Below are 15,289 nucleotides of genomic sequence, written 5' to 3' on the forward strand. Positions count from 1 at the left end.
ATATTATTGATTTTTTTCAGAGAAGAAAGAAGCAAACTCACTGCACTTGCTGTCTGAGAGCATTTCACTGGGAATCTGGCTTGGGGGGTTTGTCAGTCTCTCTACAGTCATAAAAAGAGTGCGTGTGTTGTTTAAGTTGCTGTTTATAATATTAGAGAAGAAAGTCTGTCTAGCTTTGCCTAGTTCCATATTAAAAGCATGGATGCTGTCTTTGTAGATGTTATAATGGACTACAAGTTTTGTCTTCCGCCACATGCGCTCTGCTTTTCTGCATTGTCTTTTCATATTTTGCACTGCTGTTGAGTTTCTCCAAGGTGCTTTTTGTCTGCCACTCTTCTTCCTGACTTTCACAGGAGCAATATCACCAATTACACTTTAAACTTTTGAGTTAAAAGAATCAAGGAGAAAATCAACAGAGTCAGCAGATATACTTGGTGGACATTTGGGAGCTGATCACATGGTTGCAGCAGCCCGCAAACATTCCTTCTGGCTTAGAATGAGAGAGGATGGAGCATTATGTCACGAAAGTGTGTTGATTTTTAAGACAAAAGAAGCCCAACAGAACAACAAGAACTCCAATCCAAAACATTGAAACAACAGCTCCATTAAAAATAATTTCAATCGACTACCTGCACCTGGAGAAAAGAAAAGGGGGGAGTAGAATACATCCTAGAGATTATAGCCCATTTCACTTTCACTTCCAGAAATAAATCTGGGATGACAGCTGGAAAATATATAGGAAAATATTTGATGATTTCATAATGCCCACCATGATGAAAGAAAGAAGTTTGAGAATAACCTCTTCCAAAAGTTGCAGAGCTACTGTGGGATAAGGGATTCTCGAACATTCCCTTACTATCCCCAAGCCAACCCTGCAGAACATTTTAATAGGACACTGTTAGGGATGTTGAGGACAATGGAGGAGTCAGAAAAGTCTCAAAAAAGTTGTCCAGCTTTTTACTTTATTTATTTATTGTGAGTTTTTGTGGTTTTCCAGTTGTACAATTATTTTGTCATCAACAAAATTGTATGCTGTGATTTTATTGCTTGATTCCAGCATGGGATGCTGATGTCCCGACCATCTTCTAAACCAGAAAGACTTCCTTCCAACTACCTTTACAAAAAATATCATGCTGGTTGATCAGCCTAACAAACTATGTTTTGCTGTTGAAAAAGGTAATGGTATACTGGTCCACCAGCTAGACCAGCACTAAACAACATAAACCAGGATAGACCACCATGGAAATTCACGAGTGTAAGAAGGGAACTGTAGAGGAGTCTTCTGAAAGAGTCTTCACAGGATTTATTTGCCATTTAATGGCAGTGAATAAAGTTTCTGGTCTGTCAAGCTTGAAAAGGAACTTGTGCACCATATTCCAAATCTTTATGAAATTTAAGTCATTGTTCACTTCCAAATCAAACCAAAACATTAATAAAGCACTTACATCAAATGTGGTCACTACGTTGATAACATGAAAACGTATTAGTTCTCATAACATCTTGGGACCAAACGTCATGATGTCATGTCGCAATAACCAATGAGGTTTGATGTTTTCAAATTAGTCACCATGTTTGATTTAAGTGCTTTATTCATTATTTGATTTCATTTGAGAACTATAACGACTGTATTGCTCAAGAAAACATTTGGGTCCTTTTTTAAGCTTTAAAGTGTGGCACTATCCACAGCAATCATGAAAATTGGCCCCACGTGAAAAATGTGTAAAACATTAAACAGACACTTCAACTAGTTTCTTTCTTTTTAAGAGAACGCACTCTTAAAGAGTTGACAAATAATATAATAATATGTTTTTATATTAAAATGAATATGAATATTGGTCACCATTAATTTTTCACCATTTTGAATCACGTATGAGCATTAAGCAGTACACTAAATAGTCCTGATGTGTGACAAATTAATTATTAAAGCATAAATAAACCAAGTACAGTAGTTAGAAATATGAGGTCATAAAAACTGCATGTATAATATTTTGACTAGAATTAGAGGAGTGATGATTAAAACATTGTTAGATGGAGATTTAAATGCATTTCTGTTGAGCTTGAACACTTTTGAAGGTGTGGAATCTGTGGATAATAATAAGATGATGGGTAATCGGGATCCCTGCAATGCACCGTGACATGAATGAATGATTCCCTCTTTGAACTGTTGCCCTCTGGCCGGCGCTACAGAGCACAAGAACATTTTTTACCCTCAGGCCATTTTCCTCATGAACAATTTAACTGCCTCAGGACTCCCCCATAGTGCAATAATGTAAATGCATATCTCATATACAGTGTAAATTCACATATCTTGTTTTTGGTTGTGACCGTCATTGTGGTTACCCGTTCTTTGTTCAAATTCACTAGAAGTATTGTTTACTTGCGCCTGAAGAACTGTGACGGTTTCTGCAGAATCTTGTGGGTACAGATTTCATGTAGGCCTGAACATGACGTGACTATTTTGTCTATCAAATGAGAGTCCCTGACTAACTGTAATGTTCATAATTCTGAAAGTGTAATGAATTAAGAAATGATATTTTCTACCCTGAGACCCTCAGACAAACCTTTCAGGTGATTTCAGATTTTACAGTGTTAATGACAAATGTTTCTATTTTCTATTTTATTTTATTTATTATTATTATGATTATTTGTTTGTTTCTTTGGTTAATGAGTATCCTGATGAATATCTGTAGACCAAATGTTTTGAATTTAGTTTCCGTTTATAACACATGCACATTCACAAACTCTTTATCTTTCCTATTCAAATCAAGCAGCCTGAGAGTCACAACATATTATTATTTTAACACAACAACACACACACACACACACACACACACACACACACACACACACACACACACACACACACACACACACATTGTGTTTCCACATTCTACGGGACTATCACACACACACATGGTTCTATACTGTACACACTTACATTCTATCCCTACACCTAACCCTACCACTAAACCTAAACCTCACAGAACACATTCTACATTTCACATTTCACACACACAATCTAGCATGATTTATAAGCTGTTTTCCACATGGGACACACAACATGTCACCACAAGGTCACACATTTCGGTTTACTATCCTTATGGGACATTTGTCCACACACATACACACACACACACACACACACACACACACACACACACACACACACACACACACACACACACACACACACACACACACACACACACACACACACGAACACACACACACACACAAACACACACACACACACACACACCTACAGCTGAACACTCTGAACACACACTAAAGGTCAATGTCATCATCAGAAGAGAAATCTATTGGCTGAGAACACAAAAAAAACCTAATGAGGAAGAAACACAATGAACACAATGTTTTGAGTGACACACGCACACTTGATGGGAGGAGCTGAAGAACAGATCCAGAATATCAGTATGAACTGATGAAGGAAGAAGACACAGACACACAGGAATTAAGAGAGAAACAGACACAACTAGAGGACGAGAAACTCTCATGATCTTTCATTAAACCAGTAAGACCTGTTCTTTACTCATGACACTGTTTTATTCATAATTCAATTCTGTAATAATTTTATGGTTGTCTTTGTCTCATTAAAGTTTGTTTATTTAATATATCTTGAATTAATCTCTGAACTTCATACTTTCATATCTGAGATTTTAATGGTCTGTATCTCCTCAGAAATGGAGCAAAAAGCATTCATCACTTTTATTCTCTCAGGTGAGTGAGTGTGTGTACTTTCTTTCTTATGATTAGTTTGATACTTGTGAATTGTGAGTTTGTCTCAATATTTTTCCTCTTCTCAGCTGTCTTCAGTTCATCTTCATGTGTTGCACGTCAGTATCACTTTGTGAATCAGAATTTGAGCTGGACTGAAGCTCAGAGATACTGCAGAGAGAATTACACAGATCTGGCCACCATCAACAACAAGAATGACATAGAAGATCTGCTGAAGAGTGTGAATGATGGTCAGATTCAACAGGTCTGGATTGGACTGCAGAAGACAGACAGTTATAAATGGAAGTGGTCTCTGGGTGACCCTGCGTTCTACACAGGAAATAATTCACAGTATCGTAACTGGAAACCGGGACAACCGAATGGTGATGGTGACTGTAGTAACATGAATCCTGGACAATGGAATGATTATGGATGTAATAACAATTTACCTTTCATATGTTACAATGGTGAGTGCAGCAGTCTGTGGTGTGAATTATGTGCTGTACACAATCTCTTCATCTTTTAAATAATTTGCTTTTAAAAACATTTGATTGAACAGTGAGAAACAGTGTGATTTATTTACTTCATTATTTGTTCAATGTTAAAATGCTTTCTCCTATCCCAGTTTAATATGCAGTCAAATATACATAAGACATTCACAGGTTGATTTCTGTCACTTTCAACATTGCTCTGTTTGAGCGGCTCGGCCAATCTGATGCAGCGTCATTGATTCAACCAGTGTTGTGAGTTTGGGGTGGGACGATCTGTTTATTTGACCAATGACAAAGAGAGGGTGTATTCAGAAAGCTTTTTGTAAAACATTTTTGCAACTGCATGTTGTGACATAGTGGTGCAGAAATCACATAATTTGTCTCTTAATTACTGTAAATCAAAAGCAAGATTTGTTTATTTATTCTCTTATAAAGACAGCAGTAAAGGATTCATCCCTGTACTTCAGACAATGACGTGGAGAGCTGCTCAGAATTACTGCAGAGAGAATCACACAGATCTGGTCAGTGTGAGGAACCAGAATGAGAATGAACAGATTGATAATATCAGGATTAATGCATTCACAACATCTGGAGTCTGGATCGGTCTGTTCAGAGACTCATGGGAGTGGTCAGATCAGAGTAACTCCTCATTCAGAAACTGGAGGAAAAACAAACCTGATAATTCTGGGGGGAATGAAAACTGTGCATTGGTTTGGGTCAAGTCAGACCGTGGACAATGGAGTGACTGGACCTGTGATAGTAAATCTCAGTTTGTCTGTCATGAAGGTGAGTAGATCTTCTCACAATCTTTTGACTTGCAATAAGTCTTCAAGTATAAAACATAAAAAATCCTTCATCTTTAACTAAAATCCATTAGTGTTTTTCTGTTTTTAATTTCTCTCATAGTTGATTTGTTGACTGTTTTTTGTCCAGATAAACTGGTTTTGATTAAACAGAATCTGAGCTGGAATGAAGCTCTGAAATACTGCAGAGAGAATCATGTGGATCTTGTGTCAGTTAACTCTGAACAGATTCAGCGTCGGGTGATGAATGTGGCCAGAAAAGCCTCCACTGCTGAAGTGTGGTTGGGTTTACACCACTACTGCGCCATGAACATGTGGATCTGGTTGAGGGGGGAGGTCGTGTGTTATCAGAATTGGGCTGCAGGTCACGGGACAGGAGTGGAAGACTGCAGGTATGAACCGAGAGTTGGAGCAGTTCAGTCTGGAGGAGATCAGCGCTGGATCAGCCTTCCTCAAACTCACAAACTCAACTTCATCTGCACCAACTCTGAAGGTACTAGAGTCCATTTGTTGTGTTTAAACTTGTTTACTTTTTCACTCATTAATTGTTTTAATCTGTTGTCTCTCTTGATGTTTTGCATGAAGACTGAATCAAGCTGCTTTCCTTCAATCTTTACCACCAGTGGAGCTGCATCTTCATGTTTGATGTTTTATCATGAATTGTTTTTATCAGTGTGTTAGTTCATTCATTTATCTTGTGCTTGTGTGTGTGCATAATTTTTTTCTTTATTGTGTTATTACAGATGTATATTAATCCTTCTCATGTTTCAAATTCCAACATCTAATTATCATTTGAATGTTATTTTGCCGCTGAAGCATTTAAATAATCATGTTCCACTTCCTGTTTCATAAATATTTCTGTATCAATGAAGACATTCTTTTCTCCCAATGTTCTGCTCAATTATCTTTTATGTGTTTTGGGTATTTTGTGTCTTGATTAAGTTTGAAATGTGTGTTAATAAATAATCTAAATTACACAGAAAATGTTGGTGTTTTTCTTGGTTAAAAATTTTGGACACCTAACATAAAGTGCATGCAACATGCTTTTTGAAATGACTGAACTCTTCCGTGAACTCGCCGATGTCACATTAGAGCTACGTGATTTAAATTTAATAAAGGTTTTATCATCAATGTATTTTTTACACAAATGTATCAATTTGCTTTAGAACACATTCATTGATCAACTGGAGTCACGTGGATTATTTTAATGCTGCCTAAATGTGACTTTTGGACCGTCAAAGTGCTGGCACCTGTACAGAGTCCTGGACGGAAGCGCCAATTTAAAGTTAAAAAGTTTTATTTATAGACTTGTGTAAACCTATTGTTTCGCTTAATCGATTGCCTGTTGCTTTCGATTTCTGCTTTGGGATAAAGTGTCATATAACTGCTAGTCAGTTTCTCAAAGACAAATCCACACTTTATCAATAAGTAAACCATAAAAAACTGACTCTAGATTAGTGGTTGCGGATAATATCTTCCAACATTGCTTGCTGCATTCATGCACAGAGAAAAAAGCAATAAATTATTGTACATTAGAAAAGATTTCTTAATGGAGTTTAATTCATTCATTAAATCTTTATTATTTGTTTTGGGAACATTAAACATGATTTCATCTAATATATACAGTATTGGACAAAATCTCACTTTATGCATGAAGAATATTTTTCATGGTTAAACTCTGCTGTACATATAAAGAGCGCATGTGCAAGACATGATCGTTTGATGCATATAAAGTCCAGATTCACTTTATGCTGCTTTAAAAATATTAAAGAACCCTTTAAAACTGAACACAAAATTAGGATGAGAAATTGCTCATTTTTATTTACAAACCCAAATGCATTAAATTAGTATGTATGAAATCTACAGTTAATCGTTCCATGGAGACAACTGAAGAACAATTATGAATTTCACTTTTACATGTAATATTTTTCCTGATACAGTCCATGTTTTCATTATTGCCATAAACGACTCAAACAAACTTTAAAGTTGATTGTAAGATTCTTCAAACCAGCACAGTTCTAGGGTGGTTGCATACAGAAGATGCTGTCCATCAACTGGAAGTGAAGCCATCCCCTCTGTCGAAAAACTAAGTGGTGATTTACGCAGCTCAAGGTTAATGAAAAAGTTCCTAAACGTAATTTCAGGAGGAGCGAGTCCATCTAATCCAGGGGTCCCCAAACTACGGCCCGCGGGCCGAATACGGCCCGCCCCCACATTTGGACCGGCCCTCTGAACAATGCCATGCAGAGAAATATTTTTACAATTTAATTTTAAATATGTTTTAATCATATCATATTTGTATTTGATAATACATATTGGCTTTCAAAATAAAATTTCCCTTAGTTATAATTATTAAAGTAGCCAAATTATTTGTTAGATTCACCCGGATTAACGTTCCATCGTGATCGAGCGGGTGCACGCAATCCAGCAAGAAAATTTAAAGTGACAACAAAATGGCCAAACGGTTGGGAAAGAGAAAAGTTGATTCAGAATGCAGGGCATTTAACCAAAAGTGGACAAGTGATTATTTTTTTGTTCAATGCAAAGAAATGGCTGTTTGCCTCATCTGTCAAGAAACAGTCTCCGTGTTCAAAGAATACAATCTGCGCCGACAATATGAAACCCGCCACAGAGACAAGTATGCAAGTTTACGAGGCCAAATGAGAGCAGACAAAGTGTCGAAGCTAAAAAGTGGCCTATCTGCTCAGCAAAATACGTTTGTATGGCAAACCCAGTTGAACCAGTCATCCATTCGAGCTAGCTTTCAGGTAGCTAAACTGATTGCAACCTGCGGTAGGCCATTCAGTGATGGTGAGTTCGTAAAGAAATGTATGAATGCTGTTGCGGAGGAGGTGTGCCCCGATAAGAAAGACGTCTTAAATGCGGTGAGTCTGTCCGCAAGTACAATCACCAGACGAATTGAAGAAATGGGGTATAATGTATATGCCCAGCTGAAGGAAAATTTAAAGAATTAGATTTTTTTTGCATTAGCACTGGATGAAAGTAATGACGTGCAGGACACGGCACAGCTGCTCATTTTTCTTTGCGGCGTTAGCTCAAACTTTGAAGTGTCCGAGGAGCTGGCAGCCCTAAAAAGTCTCAAAGGTACTACGACAGGGGAGGATATTTTTGGTAAAGTGTGCCAAACGATAGAAGAGTTGGATCTAGACTGGTCTAAGCTGGCCAGCATCACGACTGACGGAGCTCCTAGTATGGTTGGCGCGTCAAGGGGACTGATAGGAGGCATGAATAGAGAAATGGAGGAAAGAGGTCTCATGCCCCTTTACAAGTACACTGCCTAATTCACCAGCAAGCACTGTGCTGCAAAGTTCTGAAGTGGGAATCGATTATGAAAGTGGTGATGTCATGTATAAACTTCATCAGAGCAAACGGACTTAAACACAGGCAGTTCCAAGTCTTTCTGTCCGAGCTAGAGTCTTCTCACGGAGATGTGCTTTACCACACAGAAGTCCGATGGTTAAGCCGGGGCAGAGTTTTGAGGCGTTTTTACGAGCTGCTACCCGAAATCAATGTTTTTCTTCTGACAAAGGGCAAAACTGTCCCAGAACTGATCGACACAAAATGGAAATGGGACCTCGCCTTTTTAACAGATGTGACAGAAATGTTGAATGGCCTCAACGTGCAGCTCCAAGGCAAGGGAAACTAATATGTGACATGTATTCCCACATAAAAGCATTTGAGGTGAAACTAGCACTGCTTGTGGGACAAGTGCAAAAGCAAGACTTCACCCATCTCCCTGTTACCCAAAGCCTCTCAGCTGAGAAACCAATGGTCCCATTCCCAGCTGAAAAGTCAGTGGAAGCGCTGGAAATGCTGAAGGCGGAGTTTGATGTGCGATTCCGTGAGCTACATGTCCACGCTAAAGAAATCCGCCTTTTTCAGAACCCTTTTGCTGCTGACATTGACGAAGCCCTGCCTTCTTATCAGTTTGAGTTGGCTGAGTTACAGAACTGTGATGTTCTGAAAGACGCGTTTAAGCCCAACAGTCTCATTGAATTCTATACTGCCCTCCCTAACGAGACCTACCCAAACATCAGAAGGAATGCAATGAAGATGTCCACACTTTTTGGCAGCACATATATCTGTGAGCAAACCTTTTCACGCATGAAACTGATGAAAAATCCGATGAGATCAAGACTCACTGATGAACATTTGCATCAGTCTTTGAGACTGGCTGTGACAGGAATGGAACCTGACATTGGACTTCTCACCAGCCAGAAACAAGCCCATAGTTCACACTGATTAGCCTAATACACATGAGTAAGTAAATAATTTGATTTCAATAGCAATGAATATGAAAAAATGTCATTACGATAGTAATAATGCTCTTTTAATAGGCTATATATCACTTGATATGTATGGTGCATAAATAATAAATGAATCTAGCATTAGGAGGCATAATACTGTAAATCCATTTAAAATCATAATAAAATCTCCACAATAAATCACTCCGGCCCATGCCATTTTCTGTTAGACTACGGCCCTCCATTATAGAAAGGAAAAATGAAAATTGAAAATATCATATTTCCAAATTTCACTAAATTAAATGTCAGTCATTTTTAAATACCAAGGAGTTGTTGTCATGGTGAAACCTCCAAACATTTGGTATCTCTGAAAAGCCCTGAATGTGCTCTTTAAAGGACACCCAGAATGTCAAGTCAAGTCACCTTTATTTATATAGTGCTTTTTACAATACAGATTGTTTTGCATTTTTCATAGAGAGCATATGACATAATTTAGATATATTTTTAAGATTTAAAAATGCAGTTTTACAGATAGTTTTTCGAGTCTATTTAAAAGAATGTTGTGGTCGATAGTGTCAAACGCAGCACTAAGATCTAGTAGCACTAATAGAGAGATACAACAACAATCGGATGATAAGAGCAAACCATTTGTGACTAATGAGAGCTGTCTCAGTACTATGATACAGTCTAAATCCTGATTGAAAATCCTCACAGATACCATTTCTTTCTAAAAAGGAACATAGTTGTAAAGATACTGCCTTTTCTAGTATCTTTGACAGAAAAGGTAGATTCGAGATCGGCCTGTAATCGACTAATTCTGTAGGATCAAGTTGCGTTTTGTTAACAAGCGGTTTAATCATAGCCAGCTTAAACATTTTTGGTATGTATCCTAATGACAAAGATGAATTAATGATATTAAGAAGAGGATCTATGACATCTGGAAGCATCTCTTTCAATAGTTTAGTCGGTATAGGGTCTAACATTCGATTTAGATGATTTAACAAGTTTATAAAATTCACCCTCTCCTATAGCAATGAATGAGCCGCCATGTTGTCAAAGAAATTCACTAAAATTCACTAAAATATTATGTCCACTACAGAGGACACAAGTCTATTCCTGTGTCCGATGAGGATACTTTATAATTTACATAAAATGTTATTTACATAAACGTTTTATGTAAATCAGACCCGTCGCCAGACCTCAGTCTTAAGGGGGGCATATGAAATGACCAGGTAGCGAATAGCCTACACGACATTACATAGAAGCACTGTTATGAATAAAAAACACTTGACTTTACAACATATTAGATGTAACACCAGAAGCATCTCTCAAACATTGCATTTTAAAGCAGTCAACAGAGGGATATGCATCGCCATGAGACACACACACACATGCACGCACGCACGCACAGAGACATTGAACCTACCGGTACTTTGAGTGGAGGCAGCGCTATTGGTGGGCTTTTGAACCACTTAGGGCCTACGGGTATCCATGACAAACTGAAGCGAGTAAAGGTCCTTGCAGACTGATTCCGAAATTCGCGTCCGGAATTTTCCCACGTTAAAAAATAAATACAACCTCATGTTTAGTCAATCACTCTTACACACTGCCTCCGAAACTTTCGTCCGTCATAAAAAATTTCGGATTGCGTTCGATTTTCTGTAGCAAGCATTTTGAATGGTGTTCACAATTCAGAGCCACCAAATCACGAATGCGAAAAACAAATTTCGGACTCAGTGTGCAAGAAGCTTAAGCCGGCGAAAACTCATCCATCTTTCAAAAACGCGTGGTAACTGTTGAGCGGCTACACTGACGTAGGCTACGTCACGTACATAGCCTAACTTTCTTTTTAGTAAGGTCGTGATAGGCTGTTGCAGTGTAGATTTCCATCAGTCAAACAAAATTACACCATTGTTTCTTTATATTTTTAATGTTTTAATGATAAAGAATGCAACATTAATGCAACACAAAATTAGCAACTATGATAATATAAAATTTAAATTAAAGTTATTTTTTAAAGAGATCTGTGCCTCAAGTGGGGGCACAAGCAAACAACAACAACAACAACAACAACAAAAAAACAATACAAAAAGATTAAATTGAAAGAGAAACAGACTATAATGTACATAGTTCTACAACAAAATGTACATAAATCTCAGTTACTTGGCATATGTACTGCATCAACACAAGATGCCAAACTACACTGGTTTAAAAAGCAAGTTGGTATTTATCAGAAGTTATTATATTTTTACACATTTTTCATTTTAACACAATATTAACCATTTGTGAAGCTTTCCACTAAGGAAGACACGGGAACCAGCATCGGCTTCAAGGTAAGATTCTTTAATTACACACTTTCTGTTCGATACACAATTGTACAACACACGTTCTTTTAGTTGCTACTCTGGGTGTAGGCACTCTCTTTTTTCCGAGGCTCTGTGGCTGCTGCTCTTTTATGCCGCTCTCCTCATGCTTACTGCAATTAGACACAGGTGTTAGACATAATTTAGCTCAGGTGTAAGCGCCCTTACCGCTTTTCTCTCCCGGACGGGCGCTTGACCACACCCCCGCTGCCACACCATTCTAATTCATTCTTATCTTTTCTTTAATGCATAAGATGAACTCACCATTTTTCCATGTCGTGGATTTCTTGGAACGGGGAGAGGTGGAAGTAGTAAGCAGTAGGTGGATGGCTGGTGAGGATGCTTGCAATTGGCCACCTTATAAATTTCCTAATTATATAAAAAGAGCTCAGCTGCAACATGAAAAACCAGGAGCGGACTAGGAAACATACAAAGTCCGCTCACTGTACAAAACAAGTAAGTCATTTAGAAAATGTTGCTATACATTTCAGAAACAGTCATTGTTTGTCCCGCGAAAATAGTTCCAAAATAACGCCACAGCAGAACGGTTGCGCGCCTGCGTCTCCAGCGAAGAGTTTGAATTTGAATGTGCACACTGCACACAAATATGTTAAACTGAAACTCAAATGTGGATGTTGAAAATACATAAAATTGACATCAAACATCTAAATATTATAACTATTTCTTTATATAAAGCATTTGTGTATCTTTAGAAGTCAAGGAATTCACAGACAGCTGTTAATTCATTGATAATAGATTTGTTGTGTAATAGAACTTTGTGACTATTTGTTGAAAGTCTAAAAAACTTAGTTGAAATCTTTTAATATTTAGTTTCACCTTGTGTATCTAAGGGTCCCTTAAGAATTTTTAATTTGTAGAAATGTAATGACAAATGTTCAGCTTATGATAGCTCACAGAGTCCTTGTTCATTGTTCTGTAGCAGATTATGAGAAAGCCAGACAGAAGTCCAAAAAGGCTGAGACATCCTCCTGTCTCAATTCACAAACTGACAGCATGCTAGGAAAATGTAATCGCAAAAGGAAGTAAGTTTAATGGTTTTTCGCATTGATTATAAAACTTACACAGGAGAAAGAAGTACCCAGAGTGGGAATGTAGAGTGTGAAATTTCAGATTACAAAAATCTAGGATTAAAGGTGACTTTGTAACTATGTGACTTTTATTTACACCAGACCAAACTCATGGTACCTTGATCAGGGCCACTCTTCTGAAGAAGAAATTATTAAAAGAAGAAAGGGCTCTGTACCGATTCCACCATCCCCACCGTCCCCACTGCTGTTGACACCATTTCAACAAATTTCACCAGCCCCGCCCATTCCCCCTGCACCACCTGCCCCACCAGGACCAGTTCTGTCAGGTCTGTCAAGAAGGCAAACAATTACACGTAAGCACTGATTTCAGGTTTTTACGTCTCATGAAAAGTGGATATTGTTGGATTAGTTGCACAAGTTCAAGTATACAAATCAAATCAAATCAAATCAAATCACTTTATTGTCACACTACCATGTACACAAGTGCAACAGTAGGTGAAATTCTTGTGTGCAGTTCCGAGCAACATAGCAGTCATGACAGTGACGAGACATATACCAATTACAATAAACAACATACTTACACAAAACAATTTACATATCAAATGTACACATACTTACACAAAACAATTTACAAATCAGATGTACACATACTTACACAACACAATAATTATATACAATGCAGAATATAGAACAGAATATACAATACAATACAATAAGTGGGAGTATATGAAATATATATGTGTATATATATATATATAGCAGTTGTATTGAGGAGAATATGTTGACAGTCCAGTGTGAGATTATAGATTAATAAAGTGCAGTGCTAATTATTGATCCTGATAGATCAAGAGTTCAACAGTCTGATTGCTTGGGGAAAAAGCTATCATGTAGTCGGCTGGTGCGGGTCCTGATGCTGCGATACCGCCTGCCTGATGGTAGCAGTGAGAACAGCCCATGACTTGGGTGACTGGAGTCTCTGATGATCCTCCGAGCTTTTTCACACACCGCCTGGTGTATATGTCCTGGAGGGAGGAAGCTCACCTCCGATGATGTTCCTGGCAGTTCGCACCACCCTTTGCAGGGCTTTGCAGTTGTACGCGGTGCTATTGCCGTACCAGGCGGTGATGCAGCCAGTCAGGATGCTCTCTACAGTGCTGGTGTAGAACCGTGTGAGGATGTGGTGGTTCATTCCAAACTTCCTCAGCCGTCTCAGGAAGAAGAGGCGCTGGTGAGCCTTCTTCACAACGGCCTCAGTGTGGACGGACCATGTGAGTTCCTCAGTAATGTGGACACCGAGGAACTTGAAGCTGCTGACTCTCTCCACCGGTGCTCCATTGATGGTGATGGGGCTGTGTTCTCCGTCTTTCTTCCTGAAGTCCACAACAAGCTCCTTGGTTTTACTGACGTTGAGGGAGAGGTTGTGCTCCTGACACCAGCGTGTCAGAGTGTGCACCTCCTCTCTGTAGGCTCTTTCATCATTGTCAGTGATCAGACCTACCACCGTCGTATCGTCAGCAAACTTAATGATGGCATTGGAGCTATGTGTTGCCACACAGTCATGTGTGTACAGGGAATACAGGAGTGGGCTGAGAACACAGCCCTGCGGGCTCCAGTGTTGAGGGTCAGTGATGAGGAGGTGTTGCTGCCCATTCTAACCACCTGACGTCTGCCTGACAGGAAATCCAGGATCCAGCTGCACAGCGAGCTGTTTAAGCCCAGAGCCCGGAGTTTCTCATCAAGCTTGGAGGGCACTATGGTGTTGAATGCTGAGCTGTAGTCTACAAACAGCATTCTCACATATGTGTTCCTTTTTTCCAGGTGGGAGAGAGCAGTGTGTATTGTAGATGCAATGGCATCATCAGTGGAGCGGTTGTTGCGGTAGGCAAACTGCAATGGGTCCAAAGAGGGGGCAGAACAGAGCAGATGTGATCTCTGATTAACCTCTCGAAGCATTTGCTGATGATGGGGGTCAGAGCAACAGGACGCCAGTCATTTAAGCATGTGATTATAGCTTGCTTCGGTACAGGCACAATGGTTGATGTTTTGAAGCATGTGGGGACTACAGACAGGGAGAGGGACAGATTGAAAATGTCCGTAAAAACACCAGCCAGTTGATTCGCGCACGCTCTGATGACGCCGCCCGGAATGCCGTCTGGACCCGCGGCTTTACGGATGTTCACCCGTCGGAATGATCGGGTTACATCCACAACAGAGACGGAGAGTGAATCAACCTCTGTAGCGTCAGCAGCGAGTGCTCTCTCCGCGAGGGCGGTGTTACTGTCCTCAAAGCGAGCATAAAATGTATTAAGTTCGTCCGGGAGAGATGCAGCGGTGTTCATGGCGGAGACTTTATTCCGCTTGTAGTCCGTGATTGTGTTAATTCCCTGCCACATACTTCTAGAGTCAGTGGTGTTGAACTGGCCTTCAAGCTTGTGCCTGTACTGGCGTTTAGCTGCACTGATAGTGTTACGGAGGGCATAACTGGCTTGTTTACGCTCCTCCGTGTTAGGAGAATTAAAGCGGAGGTCCGCGCAGTGAGTGCCGCGCGAACATCGCCGTTAACCCATGGTTTCTGGTTGGGGT

General features: G+C 39.3%; 2 protein-coding genes across 3 annotated transcripts in view; one reads left to right on the plus strand and one right to left on the minus strand.

Moving 5' to 3' along the window:
* Window positions 1-15,289, minus strand: part of LOC127648178 (histone H3) — a 1,095,985-nt gene that overhangs the window by 275,140 nt on the left and 805,556 nt on the right. The gene's annotated exons all lie outside the window — the stretch shown is intronic.
* Window positions 3,451-5,910, plus strand: LOC127648002 (macrophage mannose receptor 1-like). Of its 2 annotated transcripts, none has more exons than XM_052132566.1 (6): window positions 3,451-3,532; window positions 3,700-3,738; window positions 3,825-4,202; window positions 4,662-5,012; window positions 5,160-5,522; window positions 5,615-5,910. In XM_052132566.1, exons 2-6 carry the CDS (start codon window positions 3,702-3,704, stop codon window positions 5,617-5,619), a joined length of 1,134 nt encoding a protein of 377 aa, XP_051988526.1. In that variant the 5' UTR covers window positions 3,451-3,532; window positions 3,700-3,701; the 3' UTR covers window positions 5,620-5,910. The 2 variants fall into 2 exon arrangements, with proteins under 2 accessions (XP_051988526.1, XP_051988517.1); XM_052132557.1 differs by having other exon boundaries at window positions 3,483-3,532; window positions 3,675-3,738.

Source organism: Xyrauchen texanus, chromosome 1 (assembly GCF_025860055.1).
Source record: "Xyrauchen texanus isolate HMW12.3.18 chromosome 1, RBS_HiC_50CHRs, whole genome shotgun sequence".
NCBI classification, from domain to species: Eukaryota; Metazoa; Chordata; class Actinopteri; order Cypriniformes; family Catostomidae; genus Xyrauchen; species Xyrauchen texanus.